The sequence below is a fragment of the Aspergillus homomorphus genome, assembly GCF_003184865.1.
Source record: "Aspergillus homomorphus CBS 101889 unplaced genomic scaffold BO97scaffold_30, whole genome shotgun sequence".
NCBI classification, from domain to species: Eukaryota; Fungi; Ascomycota; class Eurotiomycetes; order Eurotiales; family Aspergillaceae; genus Aspergillus; species Aspergillus homomorphus.
This window is the reverse complement of record NW_020291916.1, coordinates 320208-338136: the sequence shown is the minus strand read 5'-3', so window position 1 is coordinate 338136 and position 17929 is coordinate 320208. Positions and strand designations below refer to the sequence as shown.

The 17929-nt window shown below is 53.8% G+C and overlaps 6 protein-coding genes across 6 annotated transcripts; 2 read left to right on the top strand and 4 right to left on the bottom strand.

Annotated features, from left to right (window-relative positions):
- Nucleotides 1–8: 8 nt before the first annotated feature.
- BO97DRAFT_479403 (uncharacterized protein) lies at nucleotides 9–3343 on the bottom strand. Its single transcript, XM_025700691.1, has 4 exons — nucleotides 3005–3343; nucleotides 1827–2937; nucleotides 347–1479; nucleotides 9–255 (listed from the first exon to the last, which is right to left on the bottom strand). Exons 1-4 carry the CDS (start codon nucleotides 3250–3252, stop codon nucleotides 204–206), a joined length of 2544 nt encoding a protein of 847 aa, XP_025549541.1. The 5' UTR covers nucleotides 3253–3343; the 3' UTR covers nucleotides 9–203.
- Nucleotides 3344–3463: 120 nt separating this feature from the next.
- dps1 (putative aspartyl-tRNA synthetase Dps1) lies at nucleotides 3464–7125 on the bottom strand. The gene is made up of 5 exons (XM_025700077.1): nucleotides 6877–7125; nucleotides 5769–6827; nucleotides 5524–5551; nucleotides 4266–5234; nucleotides 3464–4216 (listed from the first exon to the last, which is right to left on the bottom strand). The coding sequence occupies exons 1-5, from the start codon at nucleotides 7017–7019 to the stop codon at nucleotides 3539–3541; spliced, it is 2877 nt and encodes a 958-aa protein (XP_025549540.1). The 5' UTR covers nucleotides 7020–7125; the 3' UTR covers nucleotides 3464–3538.
- A 124-nt stretch (nucleotides 7126–7249) lies between these two features.
- On the top strand, nucleotides 7250–8801 carry BO97DRAFT_394571 (F-box domain protein). The gene is made up of 2 exons (XM_025693984.1): nucleotides 7250–7748; nucleotides 7835–8801. Exons 1-2 carry the CDS (start codon nucleotides 7357–7359, stop codon nucleotides 8739–8741), a joined length of 1299 nt encoding a protein of 432 aa, XP_025549539.1. The 5' UTR covers nucleotides 7250–7356; the 3' UTR covers nucleotides 8742–8801.
- A 724-nt stretch (nucleotides 8802–9525) lies between these two features.
- On the bottom strand, nucleotides 9526–13249 carry BO97DRAFT_444801 (coatomer subunit gamma). The gene is made up of 6 exons (XM_025698491.1): nucleotides 12822–13249; nucleotides 12407–12717; nucleotides 11371–12337; nucleotides 10970–11317; nucleotides 10099–10914; nucleotides 9526–10040 (listed from the first exon to the last, which is right to left on the bottom strand). The coding sequence occupies exons 1-6, from the start codon at nucleotides 12895–12897 to the stop codon at nucleotides 9808–9810; spliced, it is 2751 nt and encodes a 916-aa protein (XP_025549538.1). The 5' UTR covers nucleotides 12898–13249; the 3' UTR covers nucleotides 9526–9807.
- A 232-nt stretch (nucleotides 13250–13481) lies between these two features.
- On the top strand, nucleotides 13482–14940 carry BO97DRAFT_394567 (phosducin family protein). The gene is made up of 4 exons (XM_025693983.1): nucleotides 13482–13601; nucleotides 13663–13845; nucleotides 13961–14319; nucleotides 14400–14940. The coding sequence occupies exons 1-4, from the start codon at nucleotides 13564–13566 to the stop codon at nucleotides 14552–14554; spliced, it is 735 nt and encodes a 244-aa protein (XP_025549537.1). The 5' UTR covers nucleotides 13482–13563; the 3' UTR covers nucleotides 14555–14940.
- A 63-nt stretch (nucleotides 14941–15003) lies between these two features.
- rsmA (putative bZIP transcription factor (Fcr3)) lies at nucleotides 15004–16549 on the bottom strand. Its single transcript, XM_025692886.1, has 3 exons — nucleotides 16293–16549; nucleotides 15971–16239; nucleotides 15004–15876 (listed from the first exon to the last, which is right to left on the bottom strand). The coding sequence occupies exons 1-3, from the start codon at nucleotides 16425–16427 to the stop codon at nucleotides 15354–15356; spliced, it is 927 nt and encodes a 308-aa protein (XP_025549536.1). The 5' UTR covers nucleotides 16428–16549; the 3' UTR covers nucleotides 15004–15353.
- Between the last annotated feature and the right edge of the window lie 1380 nt (nucleotides 16550–17929).

Sequence of the window (17929 nt, the reverse complement as noted above, 5' to 3'; positions counted from 1 at the left end):
AACCGTAAGCTCGCTCAGCACTTAGAGGTGAATTATGCAGTAGGCGACAATGAAGATAACAGAACAAATCCGCTAAACTGACGTGAGAAAACCATCCATATGCGTGCATCAAAAAAGCCAAGGGCTCTAACAAAAGGTCAATTGCAAGGTCCGAATTCTCCCAGCCCATCCCACCATATCACAATATATAAACGAGCCCACAATCAAGAGATCCGCCCGATTCTCTTCTTCCCAATATCAATCTTATCACCCAACCTAAAAACCGTCAAGTCAGCCAAACCCTACCAACCAACACAAAGCAAACCAGAAAACTCCCGGAAGGGGAGAGAGGAAAAAGGAAACATACCGCGTAGCATCCTCATCCGTCAACTTCAGCAACTCATTCTGCACGACCAACTCATTATTAATCGCGACCCCGAGCTCCTTCTGTCGATGAACGATACGCATCAGGTCCTCAACAGCGACATCCTGATCCTGCATCATCTGCTTCTGCAACTGCAACACGCCGGTATTATCCAGCTCGCGGGTGCGTTCCGTCTCACGGCCCAACACCCTGCCGGACGACCGTCCGCCCGCCTTACTTTTCCCCTTGGCATTAGCGGAGGCCACATTCATCAACGCCTCCTTATCCTGAATGGACGCGACGGCGCTATCGATGCGGCTCTTAGCGGCCATGGCATTCAGCAGATCCTCGAGCCCGTCCTTCTCCTTCCGCGCGTTGATGAGCAGGTCCCGCCGCCGACGAATCTCGCCGTCGCCTAGCCGGGGCATTTCGCTGGTGATAGAGCCAGAGTTAGGAGTAGCCGAGGAGAAGTTCTTCAGCCCGGCTTCCAACGCCCCGATCAACGACCCGGCGCGCACGAGGCTGCTCTTCGCCCGCGCTGAGCTCTCGTGCTGGCGCTGCGGCGCCGTCTCCTGGTCCCGTCTGGTGAGATGCAGCCGGGCATCGTGTAGGTGGCCTTTCATGTCGCGGAAGCAGTCGAGCCACAGGGTTGGGTCCGTGATGGTCGTCGTCGTGGTTTCTCCATTGACGCTGGTGGTGGTAATGCTGCCGGGTTCGGTGATGGCGGCGTGGAGTCGCGCGGTCGTGGTGTTGTTGGAGGTCGCAGTCGTGGAGTTAGGGCCGAGGCTGGGGAGGTTCAGGAATGCGCGCCAAGCGGGCGAGTTGCGCCATCGTGGGTCGTCGGCTTCGTTGATCGCGCGGAGGTAGGTTTCCAGGGCTTGGCGGCGGGTTTCGCGGAGGGTGGCGTTCTTGACGGTGGAGGAGAGCCAGGATTTTGGGGGTAAAGGGGCCGGGGGCGCGGCGTTGGTTTGGTTGAGGAGCGTCGTGTGGAAGGTCGTGAAGTCGGAGTAACGTTTGGAGATGGTGAAGGAGCGGAGAGGGAGGCGGAGGGTGATGTTGTAGATGGTGAAGGGCGGGGACGTGGTGGAGATGCTCGTTGTTGGGATCGCTATTTCGACGGTGGGGGCCATGCTGGGCTTTGTGTATGTATGTAATCAGTTGCTTGGGAAATTGATTAGGGAGATGAAGGCATAGTTCATTCTAGGTTGGAGGGAGTAAGTGTGTTGAAGATAAGAAGGAAGCGGTGGGATGAAACGATGACGATACTCGTCCGATTCTGCCGCCGGCAATGAGCGGTCAGGAGGACTGTTTGGTTGTGTTTGCAGATCCATGATTAGTTAGTGGCCTGCGGTTCTAGGCTGCTCCACAAGGCTTATTATATATTGCTTTCGGCTCATAGACATATCTCAGAGTAAACACTGCACAGGGTATCTCTTACAGACATCAACTTAGACCACCATCACTTCGTCACTTCCCTCCAGACCTCACGTGCTTTCAAGAGGTCGAGCTGGCCGTAGTACTCCCCAACAATCGTGATAATCATATCCAGCATTGCGCGAATCTGCAGCGTCACCTCCGAAGCACCACCAGTCTGCTCATCCGTATGTTCATTCTGTGCCTCATCAGCGGCTCCATCTCCACCGTCAATCTTCGCCTGTAACCGTGCCTTGGCAGCTTCCAGCTCATCAGCTTCAGCTTGCGGCGCATCGGCCTCAGCTCCAGCATCCGCATCCCCATCCGCATCCCGCATCTCCAAATCAACCTCAATCCCATTGTCCCCATCCTCCCCCTCCCTTTCCCCTCCCTCATCCTCTGCATCGTCCTTATTCCCTTCTTCTTCCTCTTCCCTTATCTTCCCCAGCACCCGAACTGCTCTCTTCCCCAGATCCCGTAACTCTCCAACCTCCTCCGTCCCCAATTGTCCAACTTCCCGACACCGCCCCAGCAACCCCCAAGCCCACGCCGCGATGCGCCTGACCCTCGCCTCATCCCCACTACGCACGTTCTCCGACAACACCCGCCCCAGGATCCCCAGCACGCCCAGCACGCAATCCATTTCCATGCACGCCAGCTGCACCGTCAGTGGGTCCACCTCCAACAGCAGCCGGCGCCACACGCGGCGCGCATACCATGATTGGAGCGGGAGGGTAATCGGGTGGTCGTCGCCCAGGGCGGCGATGGCGTCCGAAGGGGGCGTGCATTTAAGAATGGAGCGAAGGAGGAGGAAGCGGTGATGGAGGAGGGTGTAGTATGTTGATTGGGCGGGTAGGACCTCCGGGTCTGAGGGTTGGGATGGCGTGACGGAGAGGGTGGAGGAGTTGTTGTTGTTCTTGTTGCTGGCGGTGGCGAAGTAGACACCGTCTCGGTAAATTCCTTCGAGGGGGAAAGGCCGAAGGGGAGTAGTAGTTGTGGCATTCGTTGTCGTGTTTGTAGATGTTTCCGCGGCGGCAGCGTCACTGGTGGCAGATTGAGTATGTGATGATTCTGCTGATTTGGCCGTGTCATCGCCGGGGTTAGTATTTTTGGTCGCCACCGCATTGGAGGTTGCGACTGGTGGCGCAACTAAGAGGAGCGGCAGGGAGTTGGCTTCGGATCTAAAGATGACGTGTCAGTCAGAAGGCTTCCGGCCAGCTATATCAAGCGAAAGAGGAGCCAACATACCGGACCATCCGCAGATATTCCAATCCATCTTCCGCCGGCCCATAGAATAACTCGTCGTCGCCTGCGATGTCGAGTCCTGGAATGGCGCTCTTCTGTCCGAACACGGGATGGTGACGAGGGCGCTCGTACGGCGTCACCGCCTGCGGCGCTCCCTCCTCGTCTTCCTCGGCAGCGTGCGATCCACGAGACCGTTTCGCATTGGGCGAGGCGCCCGATGCTGAGATAGACGGTTTGCGCTTATCAGGCATGCTGGACAGGGCTGCTGAAGGGCGGATTTAGGATGGAAGGAGAATTGACGCTCAGGTGGACGATAAAGATTCCGCCGGAGCTGGAGAAGGAGCTCGGGCCACCCGGAGATTTTCCTCGGCTCCGATAAACGAAAGACAATACAAGACAATCACAGTTCTTCCCACCTCCTGTATTCTTTCACTGATGCTACAATAATGTTAGAGATTCATTGAATAGTCTCATCACTCCATTATATTGTTTATCCGGATTTTATCTCGATCTAATGCCAACCCCTCAACTCCCCGCTTAAGGGCGCAGACGCTGGGGGTCACGAGGGAACAACGAAGTCAACCGGACGTTAGGCAGGCCCAGGAAGAACATGACAATACGGTTCAGACCCAGACCGCCACCGGCGTGGGGAGGACATCCCTGGCGGAAAGCAGCGAGGTAGTCCTCGAAGCCCTCCGACTTGGGGTCAAGACCCTTGGCAACCATCGACTCCTCCAGCTCCTTAATGTCGTGGATACGCTGAGCACCAGACATGATCTCCTCACCACGCATGAAGAAGTCGTACGAGTTAGAGAAACGGGGGTCCTGCGGGCAGGCCTTGGTGTAGAAGGGACGCACAGCCATGGGGAACTTGTCCAACACATAGAAGTCGGTGTCGTACTTCTCACGGATGATCTGGCCCAGCTGCTTTTCCATCGCCGTGGTGAAGTCGTTCTCAAAGCGTTCCTGCTCGGAAACGTCGACACCAGCCTCCTTCAAAAGAGCAACACCGTCCATGTAGTTGAGACGAAGGGCCTTGCCATCCTTGGGCAGCTTGAAGTCACCCGCCTTGGGGTAAGACTTCTGGATGACGGCGATCTGGTCCTTGTAGCGCTCCTTGATCTCGGTAAGAATGAAGACAAGGAGGTTCTCAGCGAATTCCAAGACCTCGTGGTAATGACCACGGAAGGTCTTCTCGAAATCGAGACCGGTGAACTAAACACAATTAGCCGAAGTCGCCTATGAGAGCAAGGGAAACACTTACCTCGGTCAAGTGTCTGTGAGTGTTGCTGTCTTCGGCACGGAAAACGGGAGCGACCTCGAAGACGCTCTCCATATCACCGGCGATACACATTTGCTTGTACAATTGAGGGCTCTGAGCAAGGTATGCGTTTCTCTTGAAGTACTTGACCTCGAAGACGTTGCTACCACCCTCAGTAGCAGCACCCACCAACTTGGGGGTGAAAATCCACCGCGAACCGCTCTTGATCATGTACTCGGTGAACAATTGGGCCACGCCGCTAGAGATCCAGGTGATGGCCTGGCTGGTTTCGGTCTGAAGATCGAGAACACGGTTGTCAAGGCGAGTCTTGAGCGTAACGATGGGGGCGCCGTCCGCATCGACCTGGGGTCCCTCCTCCGTCGTCTCCGGGGGCGGTCTCTCGGCATCCTTGACCTGCATGGGAAGCATCTGGGCGGCCTCGGAGATGACGTAGACCTTGCGGATGTGCACCTCGTGGTTGCTCAGGGTAGCGGAGGAGATGGGGACGGCGGGTTTCTTGACGATACCGGTCACCTGGACGATGGAGTTGACGTTGAGGCCGCCGGTGAACTTGATCATCTGTCTCGAGATGGGCTCGGCAGCCGCGATGACGGCCTGCAGCTTCTGACCCTGCTGTCTCAGCATCAGGAAGGCCAGCTTGGCGCTCTGCACGCGGGCATTATCCACACGGGCAACCACCGTGATCTCCTTCTCGTAGTGCTCGTCGGTAACCTCGGCCAATCGCGTGGCGGGGAGGACGTCTTCAGACTCGGGGAGCTTGCCGTACAGGCCCTTGGCGGTGTCGTTGGCTTCGGCGGCGGCAGCCTGGGCCTTCTCCTGGGCAGCGCGCGCGGCGGCCTTCTCGGCCTTCGCCTTCTCCTTTGCGGCCTTCTTTGCGGCGCTCTTGCTGGCGCTCTTGGTGGGCTCCGCACCCTCCGCGGGGGCGTCCGCGGCGGCGGGAGTCTCCTCGGGCTTGGGGCGGGTGGGCAATTCAGAGTCGGCCATGGTCACGGTGTGGGCGCGATGAGGGTGGAATGAGGAGAAAAGAGGTGCAAAGCGATAGAAGCAGATAAGAGTAGAGCTCCAACTTTCTCTTTTGACTCACCCCGCCCAACTGTCCCCGCTGCCCTAAGCCCTAGGAGGGGCGATCACCTGATGTTGCGGCCTGAACATTTAGGTGGACACTCAGCATTTATGCAATCTGCATTGCATAATTGTCACTTCTTCTCGATCTGTAACTACTTGGTGAATCAGGTATTACTGAAATCGGCGTGCGAATCATGCCAATGCTATTTTTGCTCATCTCAATATCATCACTTCTTGTATTAGGGTATTGTGGTCAATAGACTCGCTTTGAGCAAGGTCGCTACACGTCTAATACATGCAACGATGATCGAAGGAGATAGTGTATTGTATAGTCGTCTATAGATATATGATGTATGCAGTTCGCTAAATATAATCAACTAGAAGCCTAGAGCCATTCAACTAACCATTCAAGCTCGCCACTGAGAGGTCTTGATTCCCCACTCAACCGCCTTGTGAACGTTGTCGACAATGGTCTTAGGCGTCCATGTCGGCTCACCACCACTGTAGACACCAGTTCTCACGAGTATAGAGTGCCACTTGCTACCGTGCCCACTGCGGTAGTTATTGGCACCAGCAATGTCCGACTCCGGGTTGTCACCGATCATGTAGACATTTCTCAAGGGTGGCTGGACATTGGCGCCAAACATCCTCTCGCGGTTGCGCAACAGTTGGCGTTCTGCAAATTCGTATGTTCCTTGGTATGGTTTGCCAATGATAGTCTTCTTAAGCTCCACGCCCTTGCTAGGACCTCCGGTCACTGCAGCCCAGATGCCTTCCAGCGCCTCGCGGAACCCGCCTTGGCCGAGACGAGGCAGATGGTAACTCGCAGCCCACCAGAGGTCAGGGTTCGAGAAGTAAAGATGAGGCTGACCGTCCTGCAGGAAGCCCCGGTTCGGGAGGTCAGTGCGACCGTTCTTGTCGGAAAGCGTTCCAATGACACCCTGAGAGGAGAGCAAGACATCGGTGATGATTTGAGCGTCCAATGCCCAGTCCCGCGGGTCATTGAATACGAAAATTGCATCGATCTTCAGCCCTCTCGAAGGGTCACTGGGGTCTTTCGGGTTTGGCAATGGTTTCGCTATCTTCTCATAATAGTCCTTGAATGACCTAAACGGCCAGATGGATGGGTTTGCCGCATAAATGTCACCAGGAGTCACCACGTTCTTGAATCCATACTGGTGTGCCACCTGGCGACAACGATCGCCCTCTCCTCCAACCACCATGACGCACTTGTTCTCCAGGGGGCCAGGGCCCTCCGTACCGTGCACCAGCTCCGCGAAGGGCGAATGACTCTGGACGATCAATTCTGCATCCAACGGAACGTTGAGTTTCTCGCTAATCTCGGCCACTCGCTCTGTCTCATGCTTTCCGCCGCCGTTGGTTAGGAGGAGGAAAGGGATGTTCTGCTCCTTCAACAAGGCTAATGACTCAGCGGCTCCGGGGATAGGCTTGGAAGATCGTAGGAGGACTCCATCAATACTAGTATTGAATTAGATCGACTCATGCCCTTCAATTGTCTCTGACTTACTCGAATGCGAAGGCAAAATCGGGGATGTTCGCTTGGGAGCTGACTGTCTGGATAGCCCGACGTCCGGAGCCCGCGGTGATACATGACCGAACCGAAGCACGCTGGAGCAGCGCAAGGGACCGCCTGAGGGAGGATGATTGCATGATGAAACGTTCGAGCAATGATTATATATAATGCTTAATTCATGCACGAGGAGAGAAAAGGAAAGCAAAAGAACAAATAACCGCTCAATTGTTGTTGTTGTTGTTGTTAAGAACAAGGCGGAGAGCGGAGGCGGAGGAGATGCGGGAGAATCGCTCCTTATCGCTCTCGGGCTTAGATGATATCATCAAATTTCTGTCCTCCGCATCCGCAGCCGCATTTCCTCCTCCATCACCAGCACTACCTCAAGAGATAAACAAACATCCAGTTCCGCATCTCTCTTTCATTTCTAGAGAGTCTATACAGAGCTTACTATGGAAAGACCGTTTATCGCCCATCATGACTGCCTCCACGTCCAATGAGATTTATCTCCCCACGGAGATCGTCGTGCAGATTATGTCCTATGTCTCCGACAACTCCGATAAACCAGCTCGCCGACAAGCAACGTTATATGCGTGCTGCCTTGTGTCGCGGCAATGGTACTCTGCTGCCATTCCCTATCTCTACGAAAGACCCATCCTGCGCTTCGGTTCCTCGTTCAGTCAGTTCGCAGCCACCATCAGCCCTCCGCTTAATGTTGCGCGCAGAAACAAGCTGAGGCTTGGGTCATTTGTGCGCCGACTGGATCTGAGTGGTCTCGTGCATCACAGCTCGCCTAGCCTGACAGCCAGACTACTGGGGAAAGTCAAGGAAAGCCTGGTTGTCTTTTCTGCCCCACGTGTCTCATTCGCGTACGTGAATTGTCCTAAATCAACCCTCTATACTACTCATCCGCATCCTATAAACTAACCCGCGAGATCTCTTTGAAACAAAACAGAATCAATAGCCTCCCGGCCCTGTCCAAATGCACACAACTCCAAAGCCTCGACCTCTTCCTCGTGGGCGAACCATTTCCCTTCCTCGAATTCAAGCGTTCTCTCAGCAAGCTCAGCAAGCTTACCACCCTCCGCCTCCCCCGAACCCACAACCTCACCCCTCCTGCCCCCGGATCTACAGCTCCATCCCCCTCGACAATCCCCTGGCCCCCTCGCCTCCAAAACCTCCAGATAACCGGCGACTTCACCAACAACCCTTCGCTGACCCCACACTTCACCTGGCCACCGAACCTAACGAGCCTCATCCTCAAAAACTGCAAAGACCTCGACTCATCCCCGCTAACCACCGTGCTCCTCACCGACCCCTCCCTCCCCACAACCCTCAAACGCCTCAAAATTGACCCGTCGAACAAACTCTCCCTCACATTTGTGAATCGTCTCCCCCTTACCATGCCGGATCTCGACTACCTCAGCGTCCCCGGCGACACCGTCGACTTCACCTTCTTCGAGAACCTGGATGAGCGCATGCAGCTCCTCCGCCAGCCCCTCGCCCTCCGCACGCTGGAGCTCGACCAGCCATGCTCAGACACCGCCGCGAGTCTAATGTACTTCACACCGCCGACGCTCGTGCACGCGCTGCAGAACGGGCTCGCGAATGTGCGGTCCATAGGCATTTCGGATGCGTGGGAGCTGAAGGGCGGGGAAGTGGAGGAGATCGACGCGATGCTGCGGAGCCGGTTCTCCAAGAAGAAACAGCAGCAGCAGCCGAGGGTGAATGGTCATGTTGATGCAGGGGGGATTCCGTCTCCGCCTACATCTGTTGACGAGGATACCGGCGAAGGTGTCGACAACGACGATGATGACGACGACGACGACGTGGACGACGATATTGGCGTCTACTACATATAAATCTACTCCACGACATCGATTTGCAGACGACATTGACGAACCCTTCCCCCCCCCCCCCCCGAAACCTTACATCTCACACCTCACACTACAAACCCACACACTCATGAAAAGAACCCAACACCCATACAATCCGCACTACATATTACACTACCTCCACTACAGTACAACCGACACCCATTCCCTCCTACTACAACCCACGTTTAACTCAAGACTCCAAATACACACCCCTGGAAGAAAAATATATACTGCATAAATGCCGGACCATAAAATGCACCTACCCTACCGACCTTTCCTCCTCCCAACCCTTCTTCCTCATATATCCTCCTTAACACCTTTCCCACTTCTGTGTCCTTCTTGTCCAAAACAACACACAACTTCACTTTCAAAGATACATAGTACAGCCATTCATGTATTCATAAGTTATACGCTAGCTACAGACTGTCTATCCCCAGAATGGATGATCAATCTACTTTTTCTTTTTTTGAAAAGTTCTTGTCCGTACTCCGGAGTGACACCCACATCGCGCTTTTACTTGGTGTATAATCACCAGCTAACACTCCGAAACTATTTCGGGGCTAATTGTGCTCGGATTTCATCAATCGATACCCCGTGGCCTAGCGAAAGAAATCGCTCTCAGCCTACGTGGCTATTAGCGGGATATGGACGCGAGACCGCATATCTCGAAATGTCCTGTCTGCCTCATGATAGAAGATGATAAGAAAAGAAAAAGGTAAATGGATTGGTGATCAAGAGAAGGGGTAGTTGGTTAGTTATCCCGGAACTAGACTAACGAGTTCGGGAACGGCTACTACACGAACAAAGATCATCGCATCTAAACTCGACACCAGGATTATAGAAGACGAAGACAGAAGACAAAAAGAAGATGAATGGTGGTGAATATAAAAGAGGAAGGGTGTCGAAATCACAACAGAAGATAAAAAAAAGACTCAGATCTCATAATGCAGAGGACTCGTCGCCAATTGAATGCGCGCGCCTTTTCAATAACATGCCTCCATTACAGAAAAAAAGAAAAAGAAGAAGATTTACACAATCGGTCACAAGGCATTTAAGTAACGGACGCAATCACAGCGGGCGCGACGCCCTCTTCCTCCGCCCGAACGGTGATCTTGGTGGTCACTCCAGTCTTGCTGGAGAAAGCCATCTTGATCAGTGCGGCCACCCGGCCTCCGGTCACGGTCTTGCCGAACAGTTTCAGGGTATGCGTGCTGTTGCTGAGGGCTACATCGGTGCCCTCCAGAGGCTGCAACGAGAGTGTTGAGATGAGTTGTTCCGTGGCATCTGTGATGTGATTAGTCTCCCCAAATCTCATTTGGCTGTCGGATTGACGGTTCCTTACCTGCAATGCCCTTCACGTTGCTGAGCTGAAGAGTCTCGCTAGCCTCCTCCCCGTTGGCACCCGTTTGCTCCCATACGTGGTCGAAGCTGCCCGCGAAAGTAGGAATGACATAGTCGCTACCCGTAAGACCCAAGTCCTCAACCTGGTATTCGTCGTCGTATCCAGAGTCCTCCGGCTCGCCAGTAGTGGGATCGATCTCTTTGCTGGTGAACTTGAGTGTGTTGGTGAACGAAGTGACCGGAACGCTGTGCTCGCCAGCAAGCTTCTTGAATGTGACATAGATAATACCAGGCTCGTTGGTAGCCAGCTTGGGAGCAGGGACGATGAACTCCTCCTCCAAGATGTCTTCCTCCTCCGGAACTGTAACCACGGTCACATCCTCCAGCACGGTGTCGGGAAGGGTGTTCTTGATATCGTACTGCAGGACAATGTGCTCCTTGAAAACGTGCTTAACGGCAGTAACGACATACTCAGTCTCGCTTTCTGTGAGTTCAACAGGAGCAGAGGACTTGAGCAAGGTGCCGTACTCCTTGAGTTCGGGGATTTGCATGAGCTGCTCGGCATATTTTTGGGTGACAGCCACGGTAGCAGCCTCGGCCACTCCGTTGGCTTTGCTCTTCGGAGGCCCAGTGGTCGGCGCCTTGAGCGTAGGGGTTGCGCTGGTAAGCTTCTTCGTCCGCTCCTCGGCCAATGCCTGCTCTTGTGTGACAACCGGGATCGTAGAGACGTCAAAGGCCGCAGCAAAGGTCTGTTTGTCCGTCGATGTCACGTACATCACGAGTTGATGCTCAAATGTCGACAGGGAGTACATCGATTCTGTATCCGTCAGTGTACATGTCAAACCCGGGCCGAGGCACAACACGAGACTTACCATTGCTAATGAATTGAGAAGCCTTCTCATCCTCTTCGCTCATCAGACGCAAGTTGAGAGCAGCACGATCACGCACTTCATCATCGACATCGTCTAGACAGCGAGTAAGAAGAACGGAAACGCTCGACTTGACTTCAGGATCCTTCTGTCCAACGCCGAACTTGGCCAGGGCGGTCACGGCGGCAGCCCGGACGATGGCATTCTCCAAAACAACGCGGTTGTAGATATAACGGATGTACTTAGTGGGGTGTGACGTCTTAGGGCCTTCCACACCAAGCAGGTGAAGAATTCTGACAGACAGCTTGGTGAACTCGCAGTCCTCGATGAATTCACACAGGTGCGCAAGAGCTAGTATAATAATTAGCCTGAGCCACAATAGCTATCCAATCGATAGAACTTACCATCCTCCTTACTCTCAGGAACGAATTTGATGAGATCAAACATGCTCTCAACAACACTGCGCTTGAATTCATAGCCACCCTCATCTCTCAAGATACCGCTCAGGAAAGAGAGCATACCAGCCTGCTTGCTGGGGAACTTTAGGCAGAGAGTGCGGATAGCCTCGACGATCGTGATCTTGAACTCATCGGTGATATCAGCCATGAAACCGGAGATTTGCTTCATGAGACGGTCGACGCTAGCCTCGTTGCCCGTCTTCAGGAGAGTGGTAATGGCGAAGGTAGCAATAGAGCGATTAGAGTTCGAGATCAGCGACTCAATATCGGGGTTGCAGACGTTGACCACATGGGGCTTGAAGGACGCGAAGTTGTGGAGGATACGGATGGCCGCAAACTTGGTGATCGCGCGGGGCGAGGAGAGGAAGAGTTGCAGGACGTGGACGGCCTGGGAGGCTTCCGCGTCGGAAACATCACGCATATCGCAAATGGCCTTGGCCGCTTCGAAGTTGACCATCTCGTGCTTGTGTCGGAGCCAGCCATCAAGCATCTGCATCATCGGTTTCCGCAAGCCAGGGTCCTCCTCCGCCAACTTAGCCGCCAACCGCACCAGCAAAACAAGCGCAGCCGGGCTCTTCACCACTCCCGCCGCACCATACTGCTGTACCATCTTGACGAGCGCCATCCGGTCGTGAGAGCGCATCTGGTACAGAAGACCAATCGCATGGTACTGGGTCATGAAGTTCGACTGCGAAATGGCGTGGGACTGGGAACTGCCGCCGAATCCAAGGAAACCGGTCGACTGCTTACCGCCAGATGCGGCCTCCTGAGTTTCACTCTGCCATCTGCGGACGACATCACGCGCGATAGGGAGAAGGTGATAAGACGAAACCAGGGCTGCGGAGGAAACCGAAGGGGTCTTGTCAACAATAGCAGTCTTGATTAATCGCTCAATACCCTGCACAGTAGTAGCCTTTTTTGAAAGAACATCGGTTGTCAGCTACTTCCTTCTTTGATTTCAAGGCGTAAAGCTTGCGCTTACATCGATGATGCGGCACAAGGCGCGGATGGCGTTGGCCCGGTAAAGGACATCACTGCCGACAGCAGTGTCCTTCATAATGATACTGGTTGACATAATCACATCCTCGGCGGTGTTTGCCAATTCCTTCAGGATCAGGTAGACCATCTGGCGGAGGGAGGGATCCTTATTCTGGAACAATTTCGAGATACCGAAGAACAGGGTGGTGGCCTCGTTCGTGGGGAACTGCTCCCCAGTGAACAGGAGGACCGCGATCTTGGTCAGGAGAGTGCGGCATGTCCGAGGAGATATCGGGGAGGAATTGAACAATCGGGCTAAACCAACGCGAGTCGTGCGAGACAGTCGTCAGTAATCACAACTAAGCTTGGATGCGACTCTCGAAGGAGTGTGTAACCCAACGAAGGCAGAAGAGGCTCACCATCTTGAAATACGGAGGTCCGGTCCAACTTCATCATGGTCTGGTCGGCGTCCTCATCTTTCTTAATGTAACTCATGGTGACGGGCTGCAGGGATTGCCGCAGCAGCAATGAGTTAATCTAGTAGTTCTCGATATAAACAAAGGGGGTCGCCCCGTGGCAGGTGACGGTGACGGTGGTGGTGGGGTTGGGAGGATGGATCGATCTACGGTGGCTTTGAATAAGGGCGGGTTTCAGTATGACGGTTCGGACGTTGTGCAGGCGGTGGATTAAGCACTTAAGGCGCCCTCATTATCCTTCCAAAAAGGAAAGAGACGACAAGAGAAGAGGAGTATAAAAGAAGGTAATTAGCAAATGGTGCCCGTCCCGGGGAGAAGTCGCGGAGCAACAGGGACAATTGCAAGGGCAGAGATGCAGATGGTGGAGGAGGAGGACTGGAAGCAGCCGTAAGTCGAGGTAACAAGTGAACACTCAGCCAGCATTGCAGCAGTAAACTAGCTTCTCCTCCTTCCCGCCCGGCCGCCAGCCAACAATCTCCAGGTGGCCTTCCGCGTTTCTGTGGGCGCGGCTGAGCCACAGGGCGGTGTGGCTGCTACCCCTGGTGCAAATACGCCAAACATGCGGCATTCAGATATGCCCCCCTCCCCTCTGTCTTTGGTCGACATATGCCATTTTCCTCTCCACATCAGCTAAGATCTATCTAATCGTATTGAGGTCTTATTTGGACTCCCAAACACTCTCACAATGCAAGTCGAAGTCAACCCCAACGAGGATACCGAGTGGTCAGTGATTCTCCGACCACCACCTTTCGAACCGAACCGCATGGCTCACCCCTCCCCGCAGGAACGACATCCTCCGCAAGCACGGCATTATCCCGGAGAAGCCCCAGGACCCAGAACCGCTGATCCAGGAGGCGCTAATCGAAGCGGAGCGCAAAGCCTACGAGAACCGACTAGAAGACAAGGACTTGGACGAGCTAGACGAGCTGGAGGACGAAGAAGATGAGGCATTCCTAGAACAATACCGGTACGCATGACGACGCAGCTCCTTCCCCTCAAAAAACTCCACTACGCGGAGATGTCAAGACGAGTTCGAAAACAGCTTTCCCGACCACTGACACCCATTCATCCATTCATCACAGTCAAAAGCGACTAGCCGAACTATCCACGCTGCAGCAAACCAGTGTCCACAACCAAGTCTACCCGCTCCAGAAGGTCGACTACGCCCGCGAAGTCACCGAGGCCTCGAACGACTGCTTCGTCCTGGTCCACCTGAGCTCCTCGACCGGCGGGAACGTTGAGTCGCAACGATTGACGGAACTCTGGCGCACACTGGCGGCCAAGTATGGTGATATCAAGTTCTGCGAAATCCGCGCGAACATGTGCATTGAGGGCTATCCTGAGCGCAACACGCCCACTATCCTGGTCTACCGAAACACCGAGATCAAGAGGCAATTGGTGACCCTGAGGGAACTCAGGGGCCCGCGCACTACTGTCGAAGGTAAGAATGTTCCTCCTCCCCCCAGTGTTTTATGGCGCATGTGTTTCCACAATGCTCACTCATCATGCGCTGGTTGGCAGATATCGAGAGGTTGCTGCTGGACCTAGGTGCTCTCAAGGAGAGCGATGTTCGTTTGAAGAAACGGTCGGACTCGTCGGACGATGAACGCCCAGCCATGAATAAGAACAAGTCCATCAGACCCATGGTCCAGGACGACGATGACGACTGGGATTAGATGCTATGATTTCCCGCATCATGACGCTGAGTGTCGTGCCCTCGTGTATCAACCGAGTAGGGCAATTGGCCATCAATGAGGGGGAGGATGATCAAGAAATCTAGCCGTTAGTGGCTGGTCAATTTCTTAGGCATTAGAGGCGGCAGTGCTGTTGTTGAAACGCACCATTAGCATCCTAGATGCATCCCCGGAGCTGGACTCGGGAAAATGGGAAGTGTTCAGCCTTGAGCGATCTGATCATAGTGCCTTCGGATCATGTCGGAATTCCCCTTCGGGAATGTATATGGCTCCCTGGCCCGTTGCTCCCATACTCGGTCTATAGAAACAACAAACCTGGTGACATGACCAGGAGATACTGTACTCGATATGTAAAAAAATAAATCCCGGGTCTACAGTTGCTAGCATCGGATTATTGCCTAATCCGGACTATCTATGGTAAGGCCAAGGTAGGATAGATTTGTAAGGGCATATGATCCCTATAGCAGGAGAAGAGCGCACCCATACCCAGTGACTTAAACGACAACGGTATCGTATCTCATTACTCCAAAAACTGCCTTCCAACTCCAAAATGAGTCGAACAGATGAGATCGACCACTTCCTCCGGACGATGAGCCGCGAGTAAGTCTCACGGCTGTCGACTAGTACCATTAGTAGTGAATCCAATCGCACGTCCCGTAATATGCCAGCCGAAGCGCCTAATGTACCATAGCAATCCAACCCGAAGTCAGACTTGTAAAGCATGTGTATAAACAAAAGCAAAAGATAAGAAAGGAGTCTACGCTAAAAACATTAGGGGATATCATATCAACTCGTCACTGCAGGCGGCCGAACTTTCCTCGATAGCCTTGCGCACCTCGCTCTCCCGGAAAGCGGGGCCCGTCCCATCACACTGAGCGGCGCCCTTGAGCCGCTGGTAGACGTCAGCAATGTTCAGCGACCCTCGCTTGAACAGGTCATGCTCCTGTATAAACTCCCAAGTGGCACCGGCGTCCAGGAGCCTCTCGCCGGTGACCGGGCAGGTCGTCACTCTGTGGCGCGGCGGAAGCTCGCCCGCGGCGTCGGAAGAAGTGGAGTTGAAATCGGTCGGCGAATACTTGAGCGGCCCCGTCATCGTCGGTTCCGCGTCCATAGAATGTTGGTTGGGCGGCCGGAACGAGCCCGACGTCGCCTTGAGGATCTCGTTCTCCGTGGTGAACTTGGCCAGCTCGCGCTTCAGCCGCTCATTGTCCGCCATCAGGGTGTTCGATTCCTGCTCCATCTTGTTGACTTTGTCCTCCAGCTCGCGCACATGGCGTTCTTTGCGTTCGCGAAACGCTCGCTGACTATTGAAAATGACACCTGGTCAGCGGAAAGTCCACTCGGATAAAGAAACCTCCGCAGGGCGCTAAAGGCCCATGGGGATAGAGGGTCACATACGCAGCTCGGTTCTGTGCCTTCCGCTTGGACTGTGCTGGTGTCATATTGTCCTTTTCCTCGCTGCTACTGCGAGCAGGATTGAATTCGACGGGCAGATCGTCGGCCTCGAGGGACGCTTGATCAAAGTGTTGGTTGGCGACATCGTTGCTTGACACCGATTGCTTGGTCAGGGATTCGGGCGGCGAGTGCGGGGGAGCGACAAAAGAAGCAATGCCATGAGCATCCGAAAAGCGTAAGTTCGGATCGAAGGACTGGTAATTATGTGATCCCTTGTAGACGGTCAAAAGCTAGATCGTAAATATGGTCAAGAAAGACGACGAACAAGATGAGGAAAAGTGCCCTGGGCATCTTCAGCACGAGCGACCGGGCGGCTCTGATCGGGGGTGGGCAGTCCGTGAAGGTCGTACAGTGGATAAGGCTGCTGCGCATTGGGAGTGGAATAGAAAGAGTAATCCATCTCTCCTGCAGTTGTACCGTTTGGGTTGCTGCTGCTACTGCTGATAAATGCTGATAAAGAATTGAGGATCTGACGGGTCAAGAAAGGCTGACGCCAAGAATAATCGACCAAGAAGAGATTCGGGATAAGATGGAAATGGAGGTGGATGAAGAGGGAGTGAACGGGGCCTGGGATTACCTAAGACAGTCTAGACATGATGGGGGTCAATGCCATCTAAAGTCTTCCAACCAATCACAGCAAGGCGAGGAGGGGTGGCTCCAAGGCCCGGGAGTCGATCACGCCCCCGGCTGTCATTGGCTCGATCGGCCCAACCGCCATGACCACCGCATATTCCAGATGATCAAGGTAGAGATAGCCAAAGATAGAACAATGGCAGGCTAGGCAATTTACGAATGGAAAGCCTTAGTGAATGGCTGTATGGCATTTCCACTACGCTACAATCTACAGAAAGCAGAACATCTCGAGTACAGGGAGAACAATCGGTTGGATTCGAGGATCTAATGAGGGGTCGCAACTGCCAACGTGGCCCAAGCAAGCTCATGCTCGAACACTACCTAGTGAGTTGGCGTTGTGCAGAGAAATATCCCACCACTGTCTTCAGCGATATGTGATTGAGCGAGGTTCATAATAAAAAGCAATGCAACATGAGAAGTCATCAGTGAAACAACGTGAATCGACGCAAGAAACCACCCCGGAAGCGACCCTATCCATTTTCCGTCGCCACATACCCATCTGTAAAGACGTGCTCTCCCCCTGGCTGCCCAAGGCTCTGTATGCTGACTCTAATCTGCCGTCAAGTCTAAGACTTACCCCGCATGACCGAAGAATTGCACGAAAGCGCGGGGACAACCAAGAAAATAGCCACCTCCTGCTCCTCTCACCACCCCTTCCCCTCAACTTCAACGTCCCCACTGATGCGTCAATAACAACATTATGACAGTCTGAGAACACAAAGGAAATAAATCACGGATGACAAAAAGCACGAAATCGAGACTAAGGAGAAGCTGTATGGCAGAACAGTCCGAGAAGGCCGAAAGAGACTGTTGGGCAACAACGGCCGGTCTCGGATACAAATTGTTGTGCTTGAAAACAGGTTGTATAGTCCTTGCATCTCCTTCGGTCAAAGCGTCCCGGTCACTGAATGTGGTTTTCACAAGCTGAACGTTGATCGGAGGAGTAACCATAGGGACCGAGAGGCTGAGACGTAGAATAGCCACAATTAGAACGTTTTCAGTCTGCTATCCAAGCCCCGCCATGGACGAGTTGTGGGTTGTCCCTCGAGTTCGAAGAACAACAACTTTCCCACGGAAACGGGCTAGAAACAGCCGATCAACAAACGTGACGGATCGAAACGGCGAACCGAGAGACGATCTTAGAACGGGTAACGGGCTAACAGAGTATGCAGTAAGGAAAATAGTAAAGAAAGATTTGGGGAAATGGAACACCCATGGCGAATAAGTCGGAAAGGTTGACTGCAGGCTGCAAAAGGTCACCAGTATCGT

What these genes read in the sequence shown, in the direction of transcription:
- BO97DRAFT_479403 (XM_025700691.1), bottom strand. Translation starts at nt 3,252, where the DNA reads ATGCCTGATAAGCGCAAACCGTCTATCTCAGCATCGGGCGCCTCGCCC. An exon ending in GAATATCTGCGGATGGTCCG is followed by an intron (nt 2,938 to 3,004) that starts GTATGTTGGCTC and finishes CGTCATCTTTAG; the next exon opens with ATCCGAAGCCAACTCCCTGC. An exon ending in ACCTCTTGAAAGCACGTGAG is followed by an intron (nt 1,480 to 1,826) that starts GTCTGGAGGGAA and finishes ACATACACAAAG; the next exon opens with CCCAGCATGGCCCCCACCGT.
- dps1 (XM_025700077.1), bottom strand. Translation starts at nt 7,019, where the DNA reads ATGCAATCATCCTCCCTCAGGCGGTCCCTTGCGCTGCTCCAGCGTGCT. An exon ending in TGGGGAATCAAGACCTCTCA is followed by an intron (nt 5,552 to 5,768) that starts GTGGCGAGCTTG and finishes GAGCAAAAATAG; the next exon opens with CATTGGCATGATTCGCACGC. An exon ending in TGATTCGCACGCCGATTTCA is followed by an intron (nt 5,235 to 5,523) that starts GTAATACCTGAT and finishes ACCCGCCCCAAG; the next exon opens with CCCGAGGAGACTCCCGCCGC.
- BO97DRAFT_394571 (XM_025693984.1), top strand. Translation starts at nt 7,357, where the DNA reads ATGACTGCCTCCACGTCCAATGAGATTTATCTCCCCACGGAGATCGTC. An exon ending in GCCCCACGTGTCTCATTCGC is followed by an intron (nt 7,749 to 7,834) that starts GTACGTGAATTG and finishes GAAACAAAACAG; the next exon opens with AATCAATAGCCTCCCGGCCC.
- BO97DRAFT_444801 (XM_025698491.1), bottom strand. Translation starts at nt 12,897, where the DNA reads ATGAGTTACATTAAGAAAGATGAGGACGCCGACCAGACCATGATGAAG. An exon ending in TCCTGAGAGTAAGGAGGATG is followed by an intron (nt 11,318 to 11,370) that starts GTAAGTTCTATC and finishes TTATTATACTAG; the next exon opens with CTCTTGCGCACCTGTGTGAA. An exon ending in CAACGTGAAGGGCATTGCAG is followed by an intron (nt 10,041 to 10,098) that starts GTAAGGAACCGT and finishes ATCACATCACAG; the next exon opens with ATGCCACGGAACAACTCATC.
- BO97DRAFT_394567 (XM_025693983.1), top strand. Translation starts at nt 13,564, where the DNA reads ATGCAAGTCGAAGTCAACCCCAACGAGGATACCGAGTG. An exon ending in CCCAACGAGGATACCGAGTG is followed by an intron (nt 13,602 to 13,662) that starts GTCAGTGATTCT and finishes CCCTCCCCGCAG; the next exon opens with GAACGACATCCTCCGCAAGC. An exon ending in CCCGCGCACTACTGTCGAAG is followed by an intron (nt 14,320 to 14,399) that starts GTAAGAATGTTC and finishes GCTGGTTGGCAG; the next exon opens with ATATCGAGAGGTTGCTGCTG.
- rsmA (XM_025692886.1), bottom strand. Translation starts at nt 16,427, where the DNA reads ATGGATTACTCTTTCTATTCCACTCCCAATGCGCAGCAGCCTTATCCA. An exon ending in AGGGCACTTTTCCTCATCTT is followed by an intron (nt 16,240 to 16,292) that starts GTTCGTCGTCTT and finishes ACCGTCTACAAG; the next exon opens with GGATCACATAATTACCAGTC. An exon ending in AAGGCACAGAACCGAGCTGC is followed by an intron (nt 15,877 to 15,970) that starts GTATGTGACCCT and finishes CATTTTCAATAG; the next exon opens with TCAGCGAGCGTTTCGCGAAC.